At 41.7% G+C, this 18,627-nt stretch overlaps 1 protein-coding gene across 2 annotated transcripts in view; it reads left to right on the top strand.

Moving 5' to 3' along the window:
- PRMT7 (protein arginine methyltransferase 7) overlaps nucleotides 1-17,751 on the top strand; it is a 35,216-nt gene extending 17,465 nt beyond the window's left edge. For both annotated transcript variants that reach the window (XM_028739565.2, XM_028739566.2), the window contains exons 11-18: nucleotides 2,626-2,709; nucleotides 4,018-4,065; nucleotides 4,323-4,412; nucleotides 5,200-5,361; nucleotides 5,915-5,989; nucleotides 13,568-13,728; nucleotides 16,253-16,349; nucleotides 17,494-17,751. In XM_028739565.2, coding sequence (XP_028595398.2) covers nucleotides 2,626-2,709; nucleotides 4,018-4,065; nucleotides 4,323-4,412; nucleotides 5,200-5,361; nucleotides 5,915-5,989; nucleotides 13,568-13,728; nucleotides 16,253-16,349; nucleotides 17,494-17,655 — 879 coding nt within the window. In that variant the 3' untranslated portion in view covers nucleotides 17,656-17,751. The remainder of the gene's footprint in view (nucleotides 1-2,625; nucleotides 2,710-4,017; nucleotides 4,066-4,322; nucleotides 4,413-5,199; nucleotides 5,362-5,914; nucleotides 5,990-13,567; nucleotides 13,729-16,252; nucleotides 16,350-17,493) is intronic.
- The last annotated feature ends 876 nt before the right edge of the window (nucleotides 17,752-18,627 follow it).

Raw genomic sequence — 18,627 nt, 5'->3', positions numbered from 1 at the left:
ACCTTTCTTCCAGGCTTGGACCTCCTCCAGCTGCTCCTGCTCCTCCGGTTCCGGCTGGGTCGCTCATGATGCCGCTGCTTGCACAAGCTGGCTTTCAGGGACTTTCGGATTGCTGTGGTGGGATGATGAGCTGCTTGTGCGTAAAATGCAAGTCCCTCAGAGTTTGATCAGGTTTTCAAACCTCTGCCTGTGACGGAGCCCCTCCGGCATGGCTGCGTCAATCGCTAGTAGAATCCGAAAGTGGTTGCTTTCGGAAACGTTTCCAACATAAAAGCTCTTTCACGGAAACACGTCTTCTGGACTCTCTGCGTGACAGTTTCCGGCGAGGCGTGGGTGTCCCTATAGGAGGTCCTGAGACCTCTCCACTGTTTTCGCTGGAAACGTCTCTGAGCCACCCCTCCGACTCACTTTCCCTGGAAGTTCCTGCTCGCCCCCTACTGGTTCCCTCTTCAGCTGCTCCGTCTCTTTCAACCTGAGGGAGCCTTTGCACCTCCTGTCCTTCCGATGGCAGTTCCCTGACAATACTGTTTTGCTTATTCACTGTTGATACTTGATGTACCTCCAGTTGCAGGGAATTCTGTATGGTTTTTAATGCAATGGACCAATACAGCTATCATTCTGGAAAGCAAGTGAAAGTAATTTCTTTCTGACTTTAGTGTGCAATACACATGAGAACAAAGCAGAAGTCCACCAATTTGTTTTTAAATAGCTGGGGAAAACGATACAACCTGGTAAACGAACAAAAAACAAAAACAGATTATTTTTATTAAATAAAATACTGCCTCTTATATTTGTTCTGTAACTACGTAGAAATGCCAGGATGAGCAACAACAAAATGAACAGGAAGATAGGAACTCTGATGGGACAGAATAATGGTGCAACTGCAGGAGATGTTGGGGGCTGCAAATTGCCTACCTGTGACATAAGAATTTAAATCTCTTGTAGCATCTGTTGTAGAGTCTAAAGATATGCCTGTTAAGACCTTGCCTATCTTGAGATGCTATGAGAATTGCTAAAATCTCTCTAAGCAATACAGATAAAATAAAAATCCACAAGGAATCAAGGAGCAGGTGGTTTTTCTTTAAAAAAAAATCATTTATAATTATTTGATTTTTGAAGCGATGCTTGGGAACCTTTTTTTGTTTAATGATACAAACTTGTAAAAAGATAGATTTAACTATACCAGCCTAAGTTAGAGGTTGAGTTTTCCAGTTAGAGCAAGTACCGTATTTTTTGCACCATAACACTCACTTTTTTCCTCCTAAAAAGTAAGGGGAAATGTCTGTGTGTGTTATGGAGGGAATGCCTACGGCTGGCATGCCTACAGATTTTCCTCCTCTAGAAACTACGTGCGTGTTATGGTCGGGTGCGTGTTATAGAGCGAAAAATACGGTATATTGTTGAACAGCATATTTGATCAGCGAGCCTGTCAGCTAAGTTTGTCCTTTGGTTCCATCTGGTTGCCCTGTCCTCTGCACTTGAAGTAAATCTTCTTTCTAAGTCTTTTGTGCTATCTTTTCATCAGCACCTAATGACTGAAATATGGTGATTCATTGATAAAATTCCACAGCTCCATTGCTTAGCCTTAGTTATAGCGAATTTATGTATGTATGTCTGGCAAAGTGGGTTTTATCTCACACCAGTGAATGCCATAATAAATCTCTGTGACAATTTAAAAGGCACCTTTCCTGAATTGTATAATGGACTAACATGGGTGGAGGGCATGGAGAGGAGAATGTGACTGTGAAGCTGGGTCATAATTTGCCAGGCATGGATTACACAGAACCAGCATTTTGTCAGCACTGGATGTAAAAACCTTACAAACAATTTTTAATCCTTCCTAACTATTAGGGCAAGAGTAGCGAAAGTAGTGTCCTCAGTCAGCATGTCCAATGGTTAGGGATGATGGGAGTTGTAGTCCAAAACATGTGGAGGGAACCATGTTGGCTATCTTTGTGTTAGAATATGATGGTGGGATCCTTAAATAGCATAGAGAGGACTGTTACACCAGAACTTCAGGAAGCCTTCTGCCCAGTTTCTTTGAATGGAGATTGAAGGTGTGTGTTTCTGTTGGCTACTTTTACCAGTTATTGCAAACCACAGTTGCTCAAGTATCAGTTCCTGGAAACCACAGGAGGGGCCAATGCTGTGACATTCATGTCTTGCATGAGGGTTTCCCACAGGCATCTCATTGGCCACTGTAAGAATAGGATGCTGGACTAGATGGGCCACTGGCCTAATGCAATAGGCTCTTCTTGGGTTCCTATGTACTCTTTCAAAAACTGCTTTGTTTTTCACTTTCCTTCATGACCTGACTTGGCTAACTGGATCATGTCTTGGTGTAAAATGAAAAAGAACATGGATTTAAAAATTGAGTCCATAAATATGTATAGTGACAATGTTTTGTGGGTTTCCTCTCACAAGTATTTACCTTTCTAATGTAAAACATGCATCCTTTGCCTTAAAATGTCATGAATTCTACTTGAAACATGGAGATTTTAGACAGCCTTGGGGATGCAACAATGCTTAGTAATTTCAAACAAGCGAATGTGTCAGTCCTTAATCAGTGACCTTTTGCATCTGGAAAGGAGGAAACTGCTGACAGCTTGTCTTTTCGCTCTGAAGGTTCTGAAGCCAAACAGTGTTTGCCTCAGCATCAGTGATGGCAGCCTCCTTCCTGTGCTGGCTCACCATCTTGGAGCAAAAGAGGTACAACCCCACCCCCAGTCATTGAAATGTTTGCTATTTTTAATATGTTCTGACTCTTCAATTCCTTTATACATTTTTTAAAAAAATTATGTTATATCTATCTTCAGTGCTTTTCCTTAAGAGCCGTCTGTGGCATTTATTTGGTCTTCCACAACTCTTCTGAGCACTGAAATTGCTCCACTCAGTCTCATTTGCGGCCTCTTACTCCCAGAACTAGTGGGAGTAACTAGTGTTCTTTATTTCAATACCTCTCTTCCAACCTCCAACCCCCCCCTTTTTTTAAAGATGCTTTGGCACCCTTTCGTCCTCATCTCCTCCTGAAACAAAGTAAAAATATTTGCATTTGCCCATGCCCATCCCTTGTTAGTCTTGTTTCTCTTGGAACAGCCTTCTCTGTGTTGCATCCATTACTGGCAAAATTTAGCTTGTAAGTTCCTTGGGTACAGACCTGTTACTGTTATCAGTATACATTTAGTTTTGCAGAGTATGTTACTCATGATAACAGTTATCCAGCTGACTGACTGGAGTAGGATTCTTAATCCCCTAGGTCCTGCTAAGTTATGTAGATAGATAGATAAACTTTATTCACATTAGCCAACGGCCTTAGCAACATAAAACAAGCAATATATACAGTTAAAAAGACAACAATGGGTAAAAGGGGCAATCAAATGACCAAGATTATCGTTCAGATAGTGGCCCTTAATCTCATTGCACCCTCGATAAACCTAGCAACCTTTGCTGTTGTCTGATCATTTTGATCTGATAAAAGAAAGAACAATGTGGTCGCAGATGGACGTCCTGGGATGGTAAGCAAGAGTCGGGTGATGATCTCATTCCTCAGATCTTTATAAAGGGGACAGGACAGGAAGGTATAGCTCAGTGGCAGAGCATTTGACTGCTAAGTTATGTAATGGAATGGGCCATGCCATGCAGTATTTGTGCATGTTTATATATTTATGTATTTAATATTTGTGCATGTTTATATATTTATGTATTTATTTTATCGAGATTACTTAAGTAGATCGCTGCTTATTTGAGCAGTTAATTGCTATACAGGACATTCTTGATGTTCTTTGTAAGTCTTGCTCTTGAGTCTTTATTGGCTGCTTGCAAAGTGGAGCAGACCACACATAACCAAGGGGTGTTACACCAATCAGAATGGAAGGGAGAGCGTCATTCAAGGATAGGAGTTTCCCCAGTGAATCACCAGTGTGGTCCTTTCATTGCTCATGGGACAGGTATTCCTTCCCAAATTTCCACCCAAAATTGCAGGTCTGATTAAGCCAGTGTGTTCTGTTCTTCTTCTAGGTGTTTACACTGGAGAGCTCTGCAGTTTCTCATTCACTCATGCAGAAAGTAAGTAATGAATATTGGAGTCATATCTGCATGCAACTGCTGTCTTATGTTTATTACTCCTCCTGTTTATTTTGTTTTCTTTTGTAATGGCAAAAGTGCCTGCCCACTATGAAAGTAGAGCATTTTAGTTACCCAAAATAAGTCATTTTACATTTCAGAATGTTTTTCCGTTACGTAGTTAGGAAGAGGTTTCATTCTTGGACAACAGTAAAAAACAAAACACTAAGACCTTTCATCTTTTCTTTTTCATAAAAAAGATTTTTAAGGCCAATCATCTAGAAGATAAAATTAAAATAATAGAGAAACATCCTGAATTGTTGATCTCTTCAGATCTTGAAGATAAAAAGGTAAGATAACTAAATATCTGTGTGACCAAAACATTTTACTCTTTGAGAGGATAATCTTTATCAAAGCATGTCAAGAGGTATTTCACTCCCTCATTAGTTGGCCGCTGAAGTTGTATGCAATATATAAAAGTTAAGTAGTAGCTCCACTGCTGGTCTTTAGAGTGGTGAAGTAGTTCACACATAAATGTAAACTTTGCTTTGACATTTCTTGAACAAGTATTCAGGAGCTTTGTGGCTCTACACCATGGTTTGATCTCTGAACCCACTCAGTATGTTGGGCAAGACTGAAAAGATACAATTACCTCTTCCAAATTGACTGGCAGTTTAGTTTTTGTGTTTGTTATGGCTTTTATAGCTAAACAAATAAAAATACTACTACTACTACTACTACTACTACTACTACTACTACTACTACTACAAAAATGTGTTAAGGGCTTTCTATGTTCACTTAAGCTCCAAAGTGCTGTGAAATTGCGGCTGTTACGGGCCATACCATTTATAGATGCATTACGTAGGCAATATGTCATGGTATGAGTTTAGTTCAATCTTTACCATCATCTTAGAGCTGGCTGACTGGCTGGCAGTGGCAAACCCAGGTCCAGTTCATTGGAATTGACACATGGAGTCCATGCAACTGAAGCTACCATTCTACATTGCATGTACCCAACTGGCAACCAATCCCACCTATGCAGAATGACAGACTTGGAAGGCCTGCCAAATGGTACAAAGTGTGGTCTGTCACCCTGTTGCCCATCTGAGCCTCATGTATGTTTTCCCCCACCCCAAGGTATCACTTTTAATTGGTGAACCCTTCTTCTCTACGAGCTTGTTGCCATGGCACAATTTATATTTCTGGTACGCCCGGACAGCCCTGGCAAGCCACCTGACAAGCGATGTGACTGTCCTGCCCCAGTCTGCTTCACTTCACATGATGATTGTGGAATTCAAGGTAACAAAACTATGTCTGGTTTCTGTTTTGCCCCCAGGGCAGTGTGGGTGGGTTTAGTTACAATACTATGCTTTGTTTATTTAAAAAAAATTGCACTTCATCATTTAGCCAAACAGTATTCCATTTTGCAGCTACAAAATCAGTAGTAAGATAGTTCCTTGGACTTACACTCTAAAAAGACCTGACACACATACAAAAAAGAGAGAGGAGGGGGAAATGATCAGTTCCTAATGATACAGATTCCTCAAAGTACAATTAATTATCTGGTATTTATTAGTTTGCAGCATTTTTCTTTAGTCCTCAAGTGGTTTTTATCTTGATATATTAGAGTTTATTTTTGGGGTGGTTTTAATATATCATGGATAAGTGTGTTTGACATTCTGGTCGTTTGACATTCTGTTTCTTTGAAACGATTTAATTCTCAAAATATAGCTATCATATTCCTGGGAGTGATGAAATGTAGAGTTTTGATACAATTTCTCATGTTTTAATTTAATTTAATTTTAAAACACTGAACAATAACATTGTGTCCCCCCCTTTTCTTTCCCGCTAGGACTTGTGGCGAATCCGCAGTCCGTGTGGTACCTGTGAAGGGTTTGATGTGCATATTATGGATGAGATGATAAAGGTTAGACTATCCTCCCTGTGTGTTGGATAAATGCCAACTGAATTAGAGATGTGGTTGTAGGTAAATTGCTTGTAATCGTGGTTCTAGCCAACCTGTGCATTAAATGGGACGTACAGTACAGGAATGGTCTTCAGGCTCATGACAGGATTTTTGGAGGCCAGACCCCATCAACCACAATGTCATTTCTGCCCACCCCCAAGCTAAAGAATCTGGCAGGCATGAAACAAGCAGTGGCACTTTGTTGATCTTTGGCATGTTTTCTCATTTAAGGGCTGAGAGGGGATCTGGCCAGCTGAGAGGCATGCTTTGTGTCGTCCTTTTTATGGCAATCACACTCACAAGGCTTAGGCAGTGTAACCACCCCTCTCATCACAGCACAGCCCCTCCCAGCACTTTAAATGAGAGGGTGCTGCTGAACATTGCTCAGGTTACCACACATGGAATGAGGAGGCACCCCAAAAGTCTCTGATAACACAGAGCTCTCTGACTCTTCCTCTCATTTATCAATGGGAGACACACTGACAAGAGCAGAAGCTGGGCTTGGCCCATGACACTTGCCCAGCTAAAGTGGGATAACAAGTTGCAAAAACTGAAACAAGCAGGAGTCATGTCTGGTTCATTGCCTGCCAGTTGGTCATCCTCTGATAACAAGATTTGATTCCTTCATAAAATATCGCTTAGTTTCTTTAAATATCATTTTCTGTTATGTCATTTTCAATAGCTAAGAAATGTAGTATTGGATCAAATCATGGCTGAGGTACCATTTATTTGGCAGCCTGACTGCACTGGCTTCCAATTAGTGTTTGGGCCCAATTCAAAGTGCTGGCTTTGACCAATAAATCCTTCAAATGGATCAGGACCACTTCTTCCCATATGAACCACCCTGGACCCTGCAATCATCACCTGAGGCCCTTCTTCATGTGCCTCCTCTGTGAGAGGTCCAGAGGGTAGCAACGTAAGAGCAGGCCTTTTCTGTAGTGGCTCCTCACTTCTGGAATGCACTCCCAAAGGAGGTTTGCCTTTGGCTAATTAAAAAATCTATGACCTTTGTTGGATTTGTTCGTTATTTTGCTATATATGTATTTGTTTTTACATTTTAGACTGCCCTGTGATCTTCAAATAAATGAATGAATGAATGAATGAATGAATGAATGAGACTCTTGTAAGCGTGACTAAGTCTGGATTCCAACCATAGCTTCTTATCCTAGTTCTGAATAGGTGATTTTTCCCCCCTTCAGGTTAGCTTGTTATAACACCCCCCTTCCTCCTCCCACAATCTGAGCAGTTCTGTTTGATGAAATCTGTAGCTTTCCAGGCATGACCTTTTCTTCGTTTATTTACTTATTATTAATGAGTCATCTATCTGCTCAAAGGAACCTGAGGTGATATTCAACATTTTAAAACCCAATACAAATCATTAAAATACAAACCTTACTTCTAACAATGTAATTAAAAAGCATATATACACACCCCATTAAAATAGTACAAATGCCTAGTATTAAAAATGCAGCAACAGAACAAACAGAGGGCCAATTAAATAAAATCAGCCACAAACAATAGAAAACAGTTCCAGTAGCAATTCCACAGGAGACAAAAGCTAGCAGACAAATAAAGGTCCAATGATGTTACTTAAAATACTGACTACTCCCACAAGAACTTTTATACGACATCCTTCTTATGATGAAAATGAATGTTTGCAAGTCTTCAGCCTTCATTGTTCGAAAGCACAGGACCAATTAACTTAATTGCAAAAAATGTGTAGTTATTTGAAAGCACTACTTAGAAATGTCTGGGATCATGGAACTTTGAAGTGTCAGGCATAGCCCTATTGGCTTTAGCCCAAACGTAGCAGAGTTTTCCTGCACAGCGAGGAAGCTAGTTGCGGCAGTAATGACTAGTCAGCTAGACTCAGAATAACTATTTACAGGATTTATTAAAAAAGGAAAAATAAAACCAGCAGAGTTTCTGCATACAAATCAAAACAAAATAAATCCTCTCTTTCTCTCTCTCAAAACCATACACAGCACTTCTACTCCTAACAACACCTCACTTCAAACTGAGCTAGCAATCCCTTGATAACAGAGCAGAGTGCTGGTCGTTAACCAATCAGAGTGAGTAGTTTCTAGGTCAAGCAGACCTGGGCTTTCTGCCAAGAGTAAATTGACACCAGCCTGAGTTAATTGTGCGAAGCTAGAATCTGCAAGTTTCCCACGAGAACCAATTAACAGAAACTGAACACCCCCTCACAGATTCTGCTGAACAATTAACACCAAATACACCTATGTAGGAGATCATTTTTCCAGCAAACCTAAACCCTTGCACATTCGCTTGTTCTTTATCTTTGCCAATGGTTTAGTTAACACATCTGCTACATTTTCTTCACTTGATACATAAGTACAGGTGATTACATTGTCTTGTACACAGCAACGTACATTTTGGTATTTTACAGAGATATGTTTGGAACGCGATTTGAAACCCTCTGTTTTACTTAATGTTATACAAGCTTGATTATCAATGTAAACTTGTACTGGTTCTCCACAATTTACATTTAAATCTGCTAACAAATGCTTGAAATAAATCACCTCGTTGCACAATTCACTCAATGCGGCGTACTCTGATTCCGTTGATGACACACTTACAACGTCTTGCTTGCGTGACCGCCAGCTGATTAAAGCTCCACCGACCATTATGACTAGTCCTGTGACAGATTTTCTATCCGGCAAATTTCCCCAGTCACTATCACAGTAGCAACTCAACATTTCATCCTCTGAAGAATTTAATTGTAACATATAGCCAATTGTCTGTTTGAGATACCTCAGAACTTGTTTTACCCCTTTCCAGGCATTTAGTGTGGGTCTTGAGACCAATCTACTTAATATGCCTACTGCATAGCTAATATCAGGTCTGGACCACTGTGCTAGATACAATAAACTTCCAATTACAGAGTGATATACATCAGGATGTTCAAATTCAGGACTCTCATCTATATGAAGTGTTTTTATGAAACCTGGATCCATAGGCACCACTGCCCCTTTGCAATCCTGCATCCTGTATGTAGTCAGTAGTTGTTTGACTTTGCTCTGCTGACTAATTAGACAGCTGCCATCTTGGGCCCAGCACACTTCCAACCCTAGATATGTCCTAACCGGGCCTAAGTCTTTCACTTTGAACTTACTGGACAATTGCTTGGCAAACCTTTTAGTTTGTTTATCTGTTTTGCAGGCATACAAAACATCATCTACATAAATCAGACAAAACTCTTGATCACTGCCTGTACCACGTACATAAACACAATTGTCAGCTGTACTCTGCTTGAAACCAAATGACACTAAGGCCTCATGGAAACATTTGTTCCAAGATCTTGCAGCCTGTTTGAGACCGTATAGAGCTTTGTTTAATTTTAACACACTATTGGAACCTGTCTCATAACCAGGCGGTTCGGCTAGATACAGGTCTTCTGATATTGATGCATGTAAATATGCAGTCTGGATATCAAAATGGTTTAACAGGAGTTTTCTCTTTGCTCCAAGCGTTAAAATCAGCCTTACACTGTCTCCCTTAGCAGTAGGGGAAAAAGTCTCGTCATAATCTTTTCCAGGCCTCTGAGAGTATCCTTGAGCCACTAAACGAGCTTTGTATTTGTACTCTCCTGTCACCAGAGGTTTAAGTTTGTACACCCACCTGCAGCCTACAATCTTTGCCCCCTCAGGCGCTGCTACTGGTGTAAAGACCTTGTGCTCATTCAGAGAGGACATCTCTTCCTCCATTGCCTCTTTCCAGCGCTCTGCCTCCTCTTTTGGTAACTTTAACACCTCCTGAAAACTCTTGGGCTCTGCAATTACACTAAACACATTTGCAGTATCTGGAGAAAAACGCACCGGAGGCACTCCTTTGTTTTGTCTTTTAGATCTTCTGGGAGAAAAGTTTTCTTCTGACCCACTTTCCTCCTCAGAACTACGACCTCTCTTTTGTTGCTTAGCAACTGGTCTTTGGCTAACTCCACTTTCTTGAGAGCTCTTATCTGAACTTTCCTCCCCCTCAGACTCTGATTCTCTATGTTTACCTTCAGAGTCATGAAGCTCCTGGGAAGGTTCAAACCAAACCTCAGTATTGGCATGTAGTCTCTCCCAGCCACTATGTTCACAAAAACTGGCATTCCTGGAGATCACAATGCCATTTGTCCCTTCAGCAAAGCGGAAACCTTTTCCCAGCTCCTGGTAACCCACAAACACTAACTGTTTGGTCTTAGGATCTCCCTTCTTCCTCATTTGTTTCGGAATTAATACCCAGGCTTTTGATCCAAACACATGCAAATGGTCAATTTTGGGTTTTTTCTGAAACAATTTAAAGTATGGGGTTGTACCTATTGTTTGATGAAAGAGCCTATTTTGGAGATAACACGCGGTGAGCATGCTCTCCCCCCAATAAGACATGGGCAAATCAGCATCATCAAGCATGGCAAACATCATATCTTGTAAAGATCTGTTTTTTCGTTCTGCAACGCCATTCTCCTCTGGGGAAAAAACGTTCGTTTTTCTATGCCCAATGCCACGCTTTTGTAACCAATCTTTAAAGGCATTTGACATAAATTCGCCACCTCTGTCCGTCTGAATCCTTTTGAGTTTAATGGACAGAAATCTTTCCACAGATGCCACCCAGCCTTTAAACTTAGTGAACACGTCACCCTTATTCTTCATGGGAAAAACCCAGGAGTAACGCGTGGCGTCATCCACAATTGTTAGTGAAAAGCGCGATCCACCCCTGCTTACAGCAAATGGGCCAATTACGTCCATGTGAACCAGCTGTAGCGGTGCCTCACTAACTCTGTCGCTTCTGGGGTAAGAGACTCTGTGGGTTTTAACCTTTTTACACACATTACAATCAAGGTACTTGTTACAACTCTTTAAATTACCCCCATCAGCCAATTCAGACATTTTTAGTACACTTTTCCAGCAAGCATGCCCCATTTTCCTATGCAATAAGTGCACACAGTTGTCATGTATAGCTTTGTTATTCACTGCAGGCTGAGATTTACTGACTACTGCTGCAACTTGAGATCCTGCTTTAAGCCAAAACAAGCCTCCCTCTGACTTAGCAGTGCCTAAAATCTCACCAGCCTTCTTAATAATGCAACTGTCTCCTTCAAAATACACTTTAAACCCAGCTTTTAGCAAACAATCTACAGACATCAGATTGCTCCTTAATGACGGCACACAAAGTACATTTTGCAGGCATTCACGAAGACAAGGAACAAAAACTGCACCCCCCGAAATCACTTCGGAAGTACTTCCGTCTGCTAGAGCCACCTGGCTGCGCTGTGCTGAGTTCTTGGAAACAAACAATTCATCTGAATTCACGATGTGGCGAGATGCTCCTGAATCGACTACCCAGACCGCTTGTTTCTCATCAGCAATCTTGACCTCGCCGGTCACCAGCTGAGCCGACTGTTTTCGTTTGAAGAACTTCTTTTCACGCTGCTGCTGCTGCTGATCTCGTCTCTGCTCCTGCACCGGCAACTGAGACTTGACCAACTCCGGACATTGTCGTTTCAGATGCGCTGAAGACCCACATCGGAAACAACGCCTAACAGCAAACGCTGACTCCTCACCGGTACGCTGCTTTTGCTTCACCTCTGGCACGGCATGAGAACTCCTTCCAAACCGCCCACCTGTAGAAGCCTCTGCAGCCAACGACCTTTCTTGCCTCTTCTGCCATTCTTCAATCAAACGCCCAGTAACGTAACTGACTGATAAATCACGCTCCTGTATGCCTTCTAGAGACAAAACTAAATTATCCCAGCTTTCCGGGAGAGAACTCAAAATAATAGCCACCTTCTCCTGCTGGTCTAACGCACAGTCTCTTTCCTGTAGCGCAGTAAACTTTAACTGTAAACTGTGTAGGTGTTCCTGCATTGTAACCCCAGGCTGTAACATTGCCTTGTACAATGCCTTGCGAATGAACAGCTTGGAAACCGCTGTCTCACGCACATGGAGTTCTTTAAGTGCTTGCCACACACCTCTAGCTGTCTTGATTCCCCTCACATACGGCAACTGGGAATCTTCCAGCCCCAAGACAATTGTGGCCCTTGCTCTTTGGTCTTTGTCGAGGTCTTCATCATCAGGCTTCGCAGGAAACTTACTCACCACTTGCCAGAGACGATCCCTCTGCAGCACTGCCTGCATGCGTTCCGACCACAGCAAGTAATTGGAGTCATTCAGACGCTCAAAAGCCATCTGACCTGGTTGTGAGGCCATCTTGAGAGCGATGTCCCTGGAACCTGGAACCAGCTACTCACGACCACCGAGAGAGAAAACAGGAACCACAGCACCCAGCACTCACACGCTGCAGCTGTTGTCCTTGTGTCCGCTGCGTCACCAGCTCACCACGGTCAGGAACCAGCCAAAGAACAACAACTTCTGGAACTACTGGAACCAACGCCGTTGATGCTGACACCACCGCAACTCAGGCTGGCAGCACAATGCCCATAACCTCATGGAACTTTGAAGTGTCAGGCATAGCCCTATTGGCTTTAGCCCAAACGTAGCAGAGTTTTCCTGCACAGCGAGGAAGCTAGTTGCGGCAGTAATGACTAGTCAGCTAGACTCAGAATAACTATTTACAGGATTTATTAAAAAAGGAAAAATAAAACCAGCAGAGTTTCTGCATACAAATCAAAACAAAATAAATCCTCTCTTTCTCTCTCTCAAAACCATACACAGCACTTCTACTCCTAACAACACCTCACTTCAAACTGAGCTAGCAATCCCTTGATAACAGAGCAGAGTGCTGGTCGTTAACCAATCAGAGTGAGTAGTTTCTAGGTCAAGCAGACCTGGGCTTTCTGCCAAGAGTAAATTGACACCAGCCTGAGTTAATTGTGCGAAGCTAGAATCTGCAAGTTTCCCACGAGAACCAATTAACAGAAACTGAACATGGGATGACAAGCTTAATGAGTTGTGCTAGCAGCTGCAAAGCTATAGCAAAGATTGCTGTAAAAAGGAAAATAGACTTGAGCGTAGTTGCAGAGAATAGAATTTATCAATTTAATTAAAAACAAACTCGCCTTATTCCCATACACACAGTCTGAGAATTTTGGACTGGCTGTAGCATGTGCTGGACAGAGAGAGTTGTGGGTTTGATTATGCACGCTCATTCATTTAGTGCCTAGTCCAGCACTTTGCAGTATCTATCTCTGTCATCCATAAAATATAATACTTTACCTAGCCCAGATGTCATCCTAGAGAACAAACGCTAAGTTTGTAGAATATTTGGCCATTATGGTGAATAAACACATACATTCCAAATGGCAGAATCTGCTGAGTTTTCACCTGGCATTTGGTTGCTTTGACTTTTGGTATGTTCTTAGCTGGGCTAATAGCTTATCAGAGAATGCCTGGTTCTGTAAATGAGTGAAATGTCTCTTTTCTTCACTTTAGAAGTGAAATAAATGTTACTGTCTTGACTTGCTAAAAGTTAATCTTGCCTCAGCATGTCAATGCTCTCTGAATATTTTAAATGAATACCTTATCTGTGAATATTTTAGCACTTCAATGCTTCCCTTTTTGTTTTCTTCCATAGAACTCCTTGGACTTCAGGGAGTCAAGGGAAGCAGAACCTCACCCGCTGTGGGAATACCCTTGCAAATCAATATCCAATCCGCTGAAAATTTTGATATTTGACTTCCAACAAACTGTGCCAGAACACACTATCAAGAACGAAGGCATAATAAATCTGACAAAGTGAGTATCACCAAAAGAAAATGTGCAAGCCCTGTTCAGGACTGTGGCCACTGTAGCTCAGTCTTCCTTCTTTTCCATGCAGAATGCCCCGGGTTCCATCCCCAGCACCTCCAGGTAGGACTGGGAAATATCCATGTGAGAAACTGGAGAACCACTGTCAGTGTAAAAAATGGACAAATGTCCTAACTCAGTATAAAACAACTTCCTATGTTCCTAAAAGTGCAGCAGAATGGCTAAGAATTGTGGTCTCTGCCATTACTTCACTGGGTAGCCTTAGTTCTTTCTAGACCTCACATCTACAAATATAATATTCAGGGAACTGCCATCAGCTCAGAGGCGAGAGGTGGAAGGGCAGATGGATTACAGAGAGCCTCCAAAAATCGTGGGAAGCAGCACTTCCTCAGCAGAGGAAGGAAGCCCCGCCTCTAGTGGGGAAGAGCTGCAGGGCGCGGAGGATGCAACAGAGAGCCAAGACACCGTGCATGAGCAAAGCGGGGGGGAGGCAGGTCCCCCTTTACCCAAGCCTTCCCCGTGCAGTAGGCTTTCGCACAGAGAGGGGAGGCGTCGGCTGGGGGTCAAGAGACCACTCTGCTGGGAAAAGTTTAAGGACCGCCCACTCTCAGATTCTGCTAGTGACTGAGCCAGACATGGAATAGAGGCGTTCTGCATTGTAAATGTTTTTGCACCAATAATAAAGCCTTTGAAAAGACCAGTGAGGGATCTTGCCTGTTCGCTCTTGAGCAACCACATCGATAGGCACAACAATATTGGCCAACTTTGTGAAATTGTAAGGATTGCACTAAGGTGATATCTGAGGCACATTGAATACTCTAGAAGCACTAAGTGCATGCAAAGTCAAGTATCATTATTAACACGCTTGATATCACTAGAACTAGCATCTGTTCCAGTCTAGTTTTTGGATGGAAACTGCCCAGGTCACCCTGGCGGATCTTTGATGGAGACAGACAGGGGAATATGTCCCTCCTAATTCTCCTGGATCTCTCACTGTGTTTTAATAGCCATAAACCATGATATCATTCCTCACTGACTTGCCTGGTTGGAACCACATGCTTTTTAACATCCCCATGAATTTAGTGCCTGAGCCAGTATTAGCAATATGCCAAGCATGCTCAGCTTTACCAAAAAATAAAAATAAAAATAAAAAAATCCCAGGGAATTGGTGGCTGCTCTGAAAAACAACCATAAAATTGGGACAGCATGACTGGATGAAAAAGAAGGAGGAGGGGAAATTTCAGGGCCTAGAAATCAAAAGCAATAAACAAACATAATAAATAGGCCCCATTATTTCAAGGGAGGTAACTTGGTATAAGATTGGGAGCTAAAATCAGATGGGTGTTTGAGATTTTAGAGCAACAGCATATTCATATCACTTACATTTAATAATGCATTTTTCTGAAGAAAACTTTTGTAGTTCTATAATTTGCTTAATAATAATTAACATATTTCATGTATGAGATAACATACTGCTCTTAATGAATAATGTATAAATTACATTTCAACATATGACTGAATCAATTTATAATGACGTTTATTTCTCGTCTCCAAATATAGCCATCTGTTCCCTGGCTGATCATTTCTTTCTCAACCAGTGCACAGTGTGTGGTGTTACCACTGAACCAAATTATGGTGTTATCATTGTACCAGCTGTAAAGTATTGGAACATCCTGTGCAGTAAAGATCAATATTTGTCTCTAGCATGATTCTTGTTTAAACATCAGATGTAGATTTTTCAGACTGTATCATATAGCTTGTGCTAGCAAACAAGTCAATCACATCAGTTACACATGAGATATTTAAGCTAAGACCAAAATAGTAGATATTTGCGTTAAAGTTTGAATCTTAAAATGAAAGACAGAATGCAAAAGAAGCTGGGTCCCACTTTACGAGTTATACTAAGCCAAACCATGGCTTAGCATGCATGTGGAAACGTGCAGCTCCTGGAGAAGAAATTCCAAGCCTGTGGTTTAGCTTTCAGATAAACTACCATCTTGTAACTAAGGTTTGCTCTATGATTTACAGCTTGTAGTTTGTCTGGAAGAGCTAAACCATGAGCCCAGTTTCAGGTGACACACTAAGCCAACCCACAAATTAACTCACTGCAGCAGCAAAATGACGGGAGGTGAAAAATGGCTGCAGTCTACTCTCTAGGAGCCCGCATGTTGGCTCATTCATGCCATGTCATGGTTTGACTTAATATAGGCATGAAAGAGGGCAGAAAGATCCTGCTTCAGGTCTTTAATGTGTTACTGCAGTTACTGTCCTATACACATCGTTTTGGTTCCTGCAAGAAATTTTGCTTACTTACTACATCCATCTTCCAGCTGATGGAAGTTTCAGGCTCCCATAGGTGTAGCATTCATGCTCTTTCATTTCTCTGGCCTAAGCTGCTTCCGAGAAGGAAAGATACTATTCATATTTCAAAAAGAATCTGTGCGTATGTCAGTGTGTTGGTGTTCTTCAAAGTTAGCAGAAAATCAATACTTGAGGCTTTCTTTCTTTCTAGGACTGGGAAGAGCCACGGAGCTGTTCTGTGGATGGAATATCATCTGACACCCAGCATTTCTGTTACCACAGGGCTTGTGCAGGTTTCAAATGAAAAAGTATGCTTAATTCTTTTTCATCTTCACTCTGCTCCATGGGGGGGGGGGGGTGAGGGAGAAGAATGTTAATCTGAGTGATTCACTTCTGTCTCATGGTCTGGGGCATTTTTGGGCTTAAATAATTCTTCTGTCTTCTCTGAAATGCTAGGCAAATGTATTTATTTAGATGTTTTTCTACCGCCTTTCAGATTTTATCCCAAGGTGCTGTACAGCACATTAAATAATTTAAAACCGTAAGAATCAATAAAAATCCAGAAAACGATAAAAAGGCCAGAGCAATCCAGGTCAAATTAAGCCATGGTACCATATGCTGGAGTCAAACAACAGCAAAAGCCTGGGAGCAGAAGTGGTCTCCCAATCTCATTAATTCTGGCACCTGACTTTGCTGATGGTGGAGAAGACACCTACCCACAGAGAAGGCTTCTTCTGTTTGCAAACATTTTATAAATGTTGTAAATCTGAATTCGCAATTTTTCAGTGGAAACTATGTGCTTGGATGCAGTTTAGAAGCCTCATTGGAAACATGTATAAACCAGAGGCTATAATTCATTTGTGTCTTTCAGACGTGTGACATCTATCAGAGGTACTCTAGGATGGCTATGTTCCATTTTTAGTTAACACACTAGGCTCAAGATTTTGCTGCCAAGCCAGGGCATAGGGGAAGTTCCCCCACTAGCCTTTTTTTAAAAGTGTAGCTTCTGTGTGTATGTTGTAATTCTTACAGTCTGATCCAAGCATATGTACTCAGAAGTGAAACCTTGTGTGTGCAATACAATGTAAATTTATATAGGACCGCAGACTTAGAAATCTTGGAGGTAATCAAGTAATTGGCATTCCAGTTCAGCCCAGTTTGCTGTTTCCTCCATTCCAAAGAGCAAAATAATTTGCATTACCAAGTTATGCACCAGATGTCAGAAGTCCTAAGGGCCTAGTCTGAAGGCCTATGAGACCACCAACTTGTGGAGATTGATGCAGCAGTTCCCTGAATGTATGGAATTCAGACTTCATTGATCATAACAACACATTCTGTTATGAATCAGCATGCTGATATCCTAAAGTAAAGTGATTACTGTTGGTCTTGACAAATTAGCATATTGTATTTTTTTATCAGAGCTGATTATTTTTCTTCTGCTTGTTTCTGCAGGGCTATTGTCAATGGACTCCCCACTGCAAACAGGCTGTGTTTTTCTTCAGTTCAGATACTGGGTCAGAACCTCCCATTGATAACCCCTCTGCAGTTGCATACACCCTAAGCTTCAACCCAAAGACAGGCAATGTTATCATGGATTTTAAGCTCTTGGATTAATGTGGCAGCTTTCCAATCAAAAACCTTCCTGTCTCCCCTCCCCTCCACTCAATTTTTTTTTGACCAGATCTTAATAAATATATCAAGAGATAGCTATGATGGGCTTCTCTTCTCTTCTTTTGGGTTACAGCAGCTATTACTGACCCCCCCAGGCATTGTCTGAAGATGTATACACATGCAGCCATGTTTCTAAAGTGTAAGCTGGTATGGCTCTGGTTCATGCCTGGATGGGAAATTGCTTGCGAAATCCTATATATGCCGGCTAAATGTAAAGCTTTAAAAATGGTGCCTGAATCAGGTTATGAATAGTAATAATGCTATATTCAGATATAATCATGCTGATGAGACTGCTTCAGATTGTTTCCCCTTATTAATGTGAGGACTGAATCATTGACAGCTGCAGCTTCAGAAGATTCCCTTGTTGCTTTCTAGGAACCAGGCTTGTTCTGCCATCCTATTGTTGCTGGTCTGGCTGGTTTCCTCACAGTTTCCTCCTTTGGCCAGACAGTGCATAGTATTCCTTTTCATCTTAAGTAATTTACATGAGCCAAGACAAATTCCTTCAAGTGTTGGTATATAAAGAAGATTACAATGAAGTTTTACAAACTTGCATGCACAAGGTTTCCAATTTCAAGCCCCCGCAACTTCAACTGAGAGAACTATAGGAAGTAAAAGGTGGGAATGATCATTGTCTGAAACCCTGGCTGGGTGTGGTATACCAATGCCCTGTCTTGTGGCAAGGCTGATTCAATAGGTTCAGTTTCTGGGGAATCCCTTCCCTTCATTTGCCAAAAATCTCTGCATGTCTGCTATGATACCTCCGCACATTGTATGAAATCTAATAGCATGTCCTAGGGTGCAGACTAAATCCATTTAGGCCGCTGGCCCAGAACATACCAAGTACACCCCACTGGCCACAAATTGCACAGGTAGATCAGTCAGAGATGACAAGCATGTGCCTCCATGCCCACC

The sequence above is a fragment of the Podarcis muralis genome, chromosome 7 (assembly GCF_964188315.1).
Source record: "Podarcis muralis chromosome 7, rPodMur119.hap1.1, whole genome shotgun sequence".
Classification (NCBI taxonomy): Eukaryota; Metazoa; Chordata; class Lepidosauria; order Squamata; family Lacertidae; genus Podarcis; species Podarcis muralis.
This window is presented reverse-complemented; position numbering and strand designations above follow the sequence as displayed.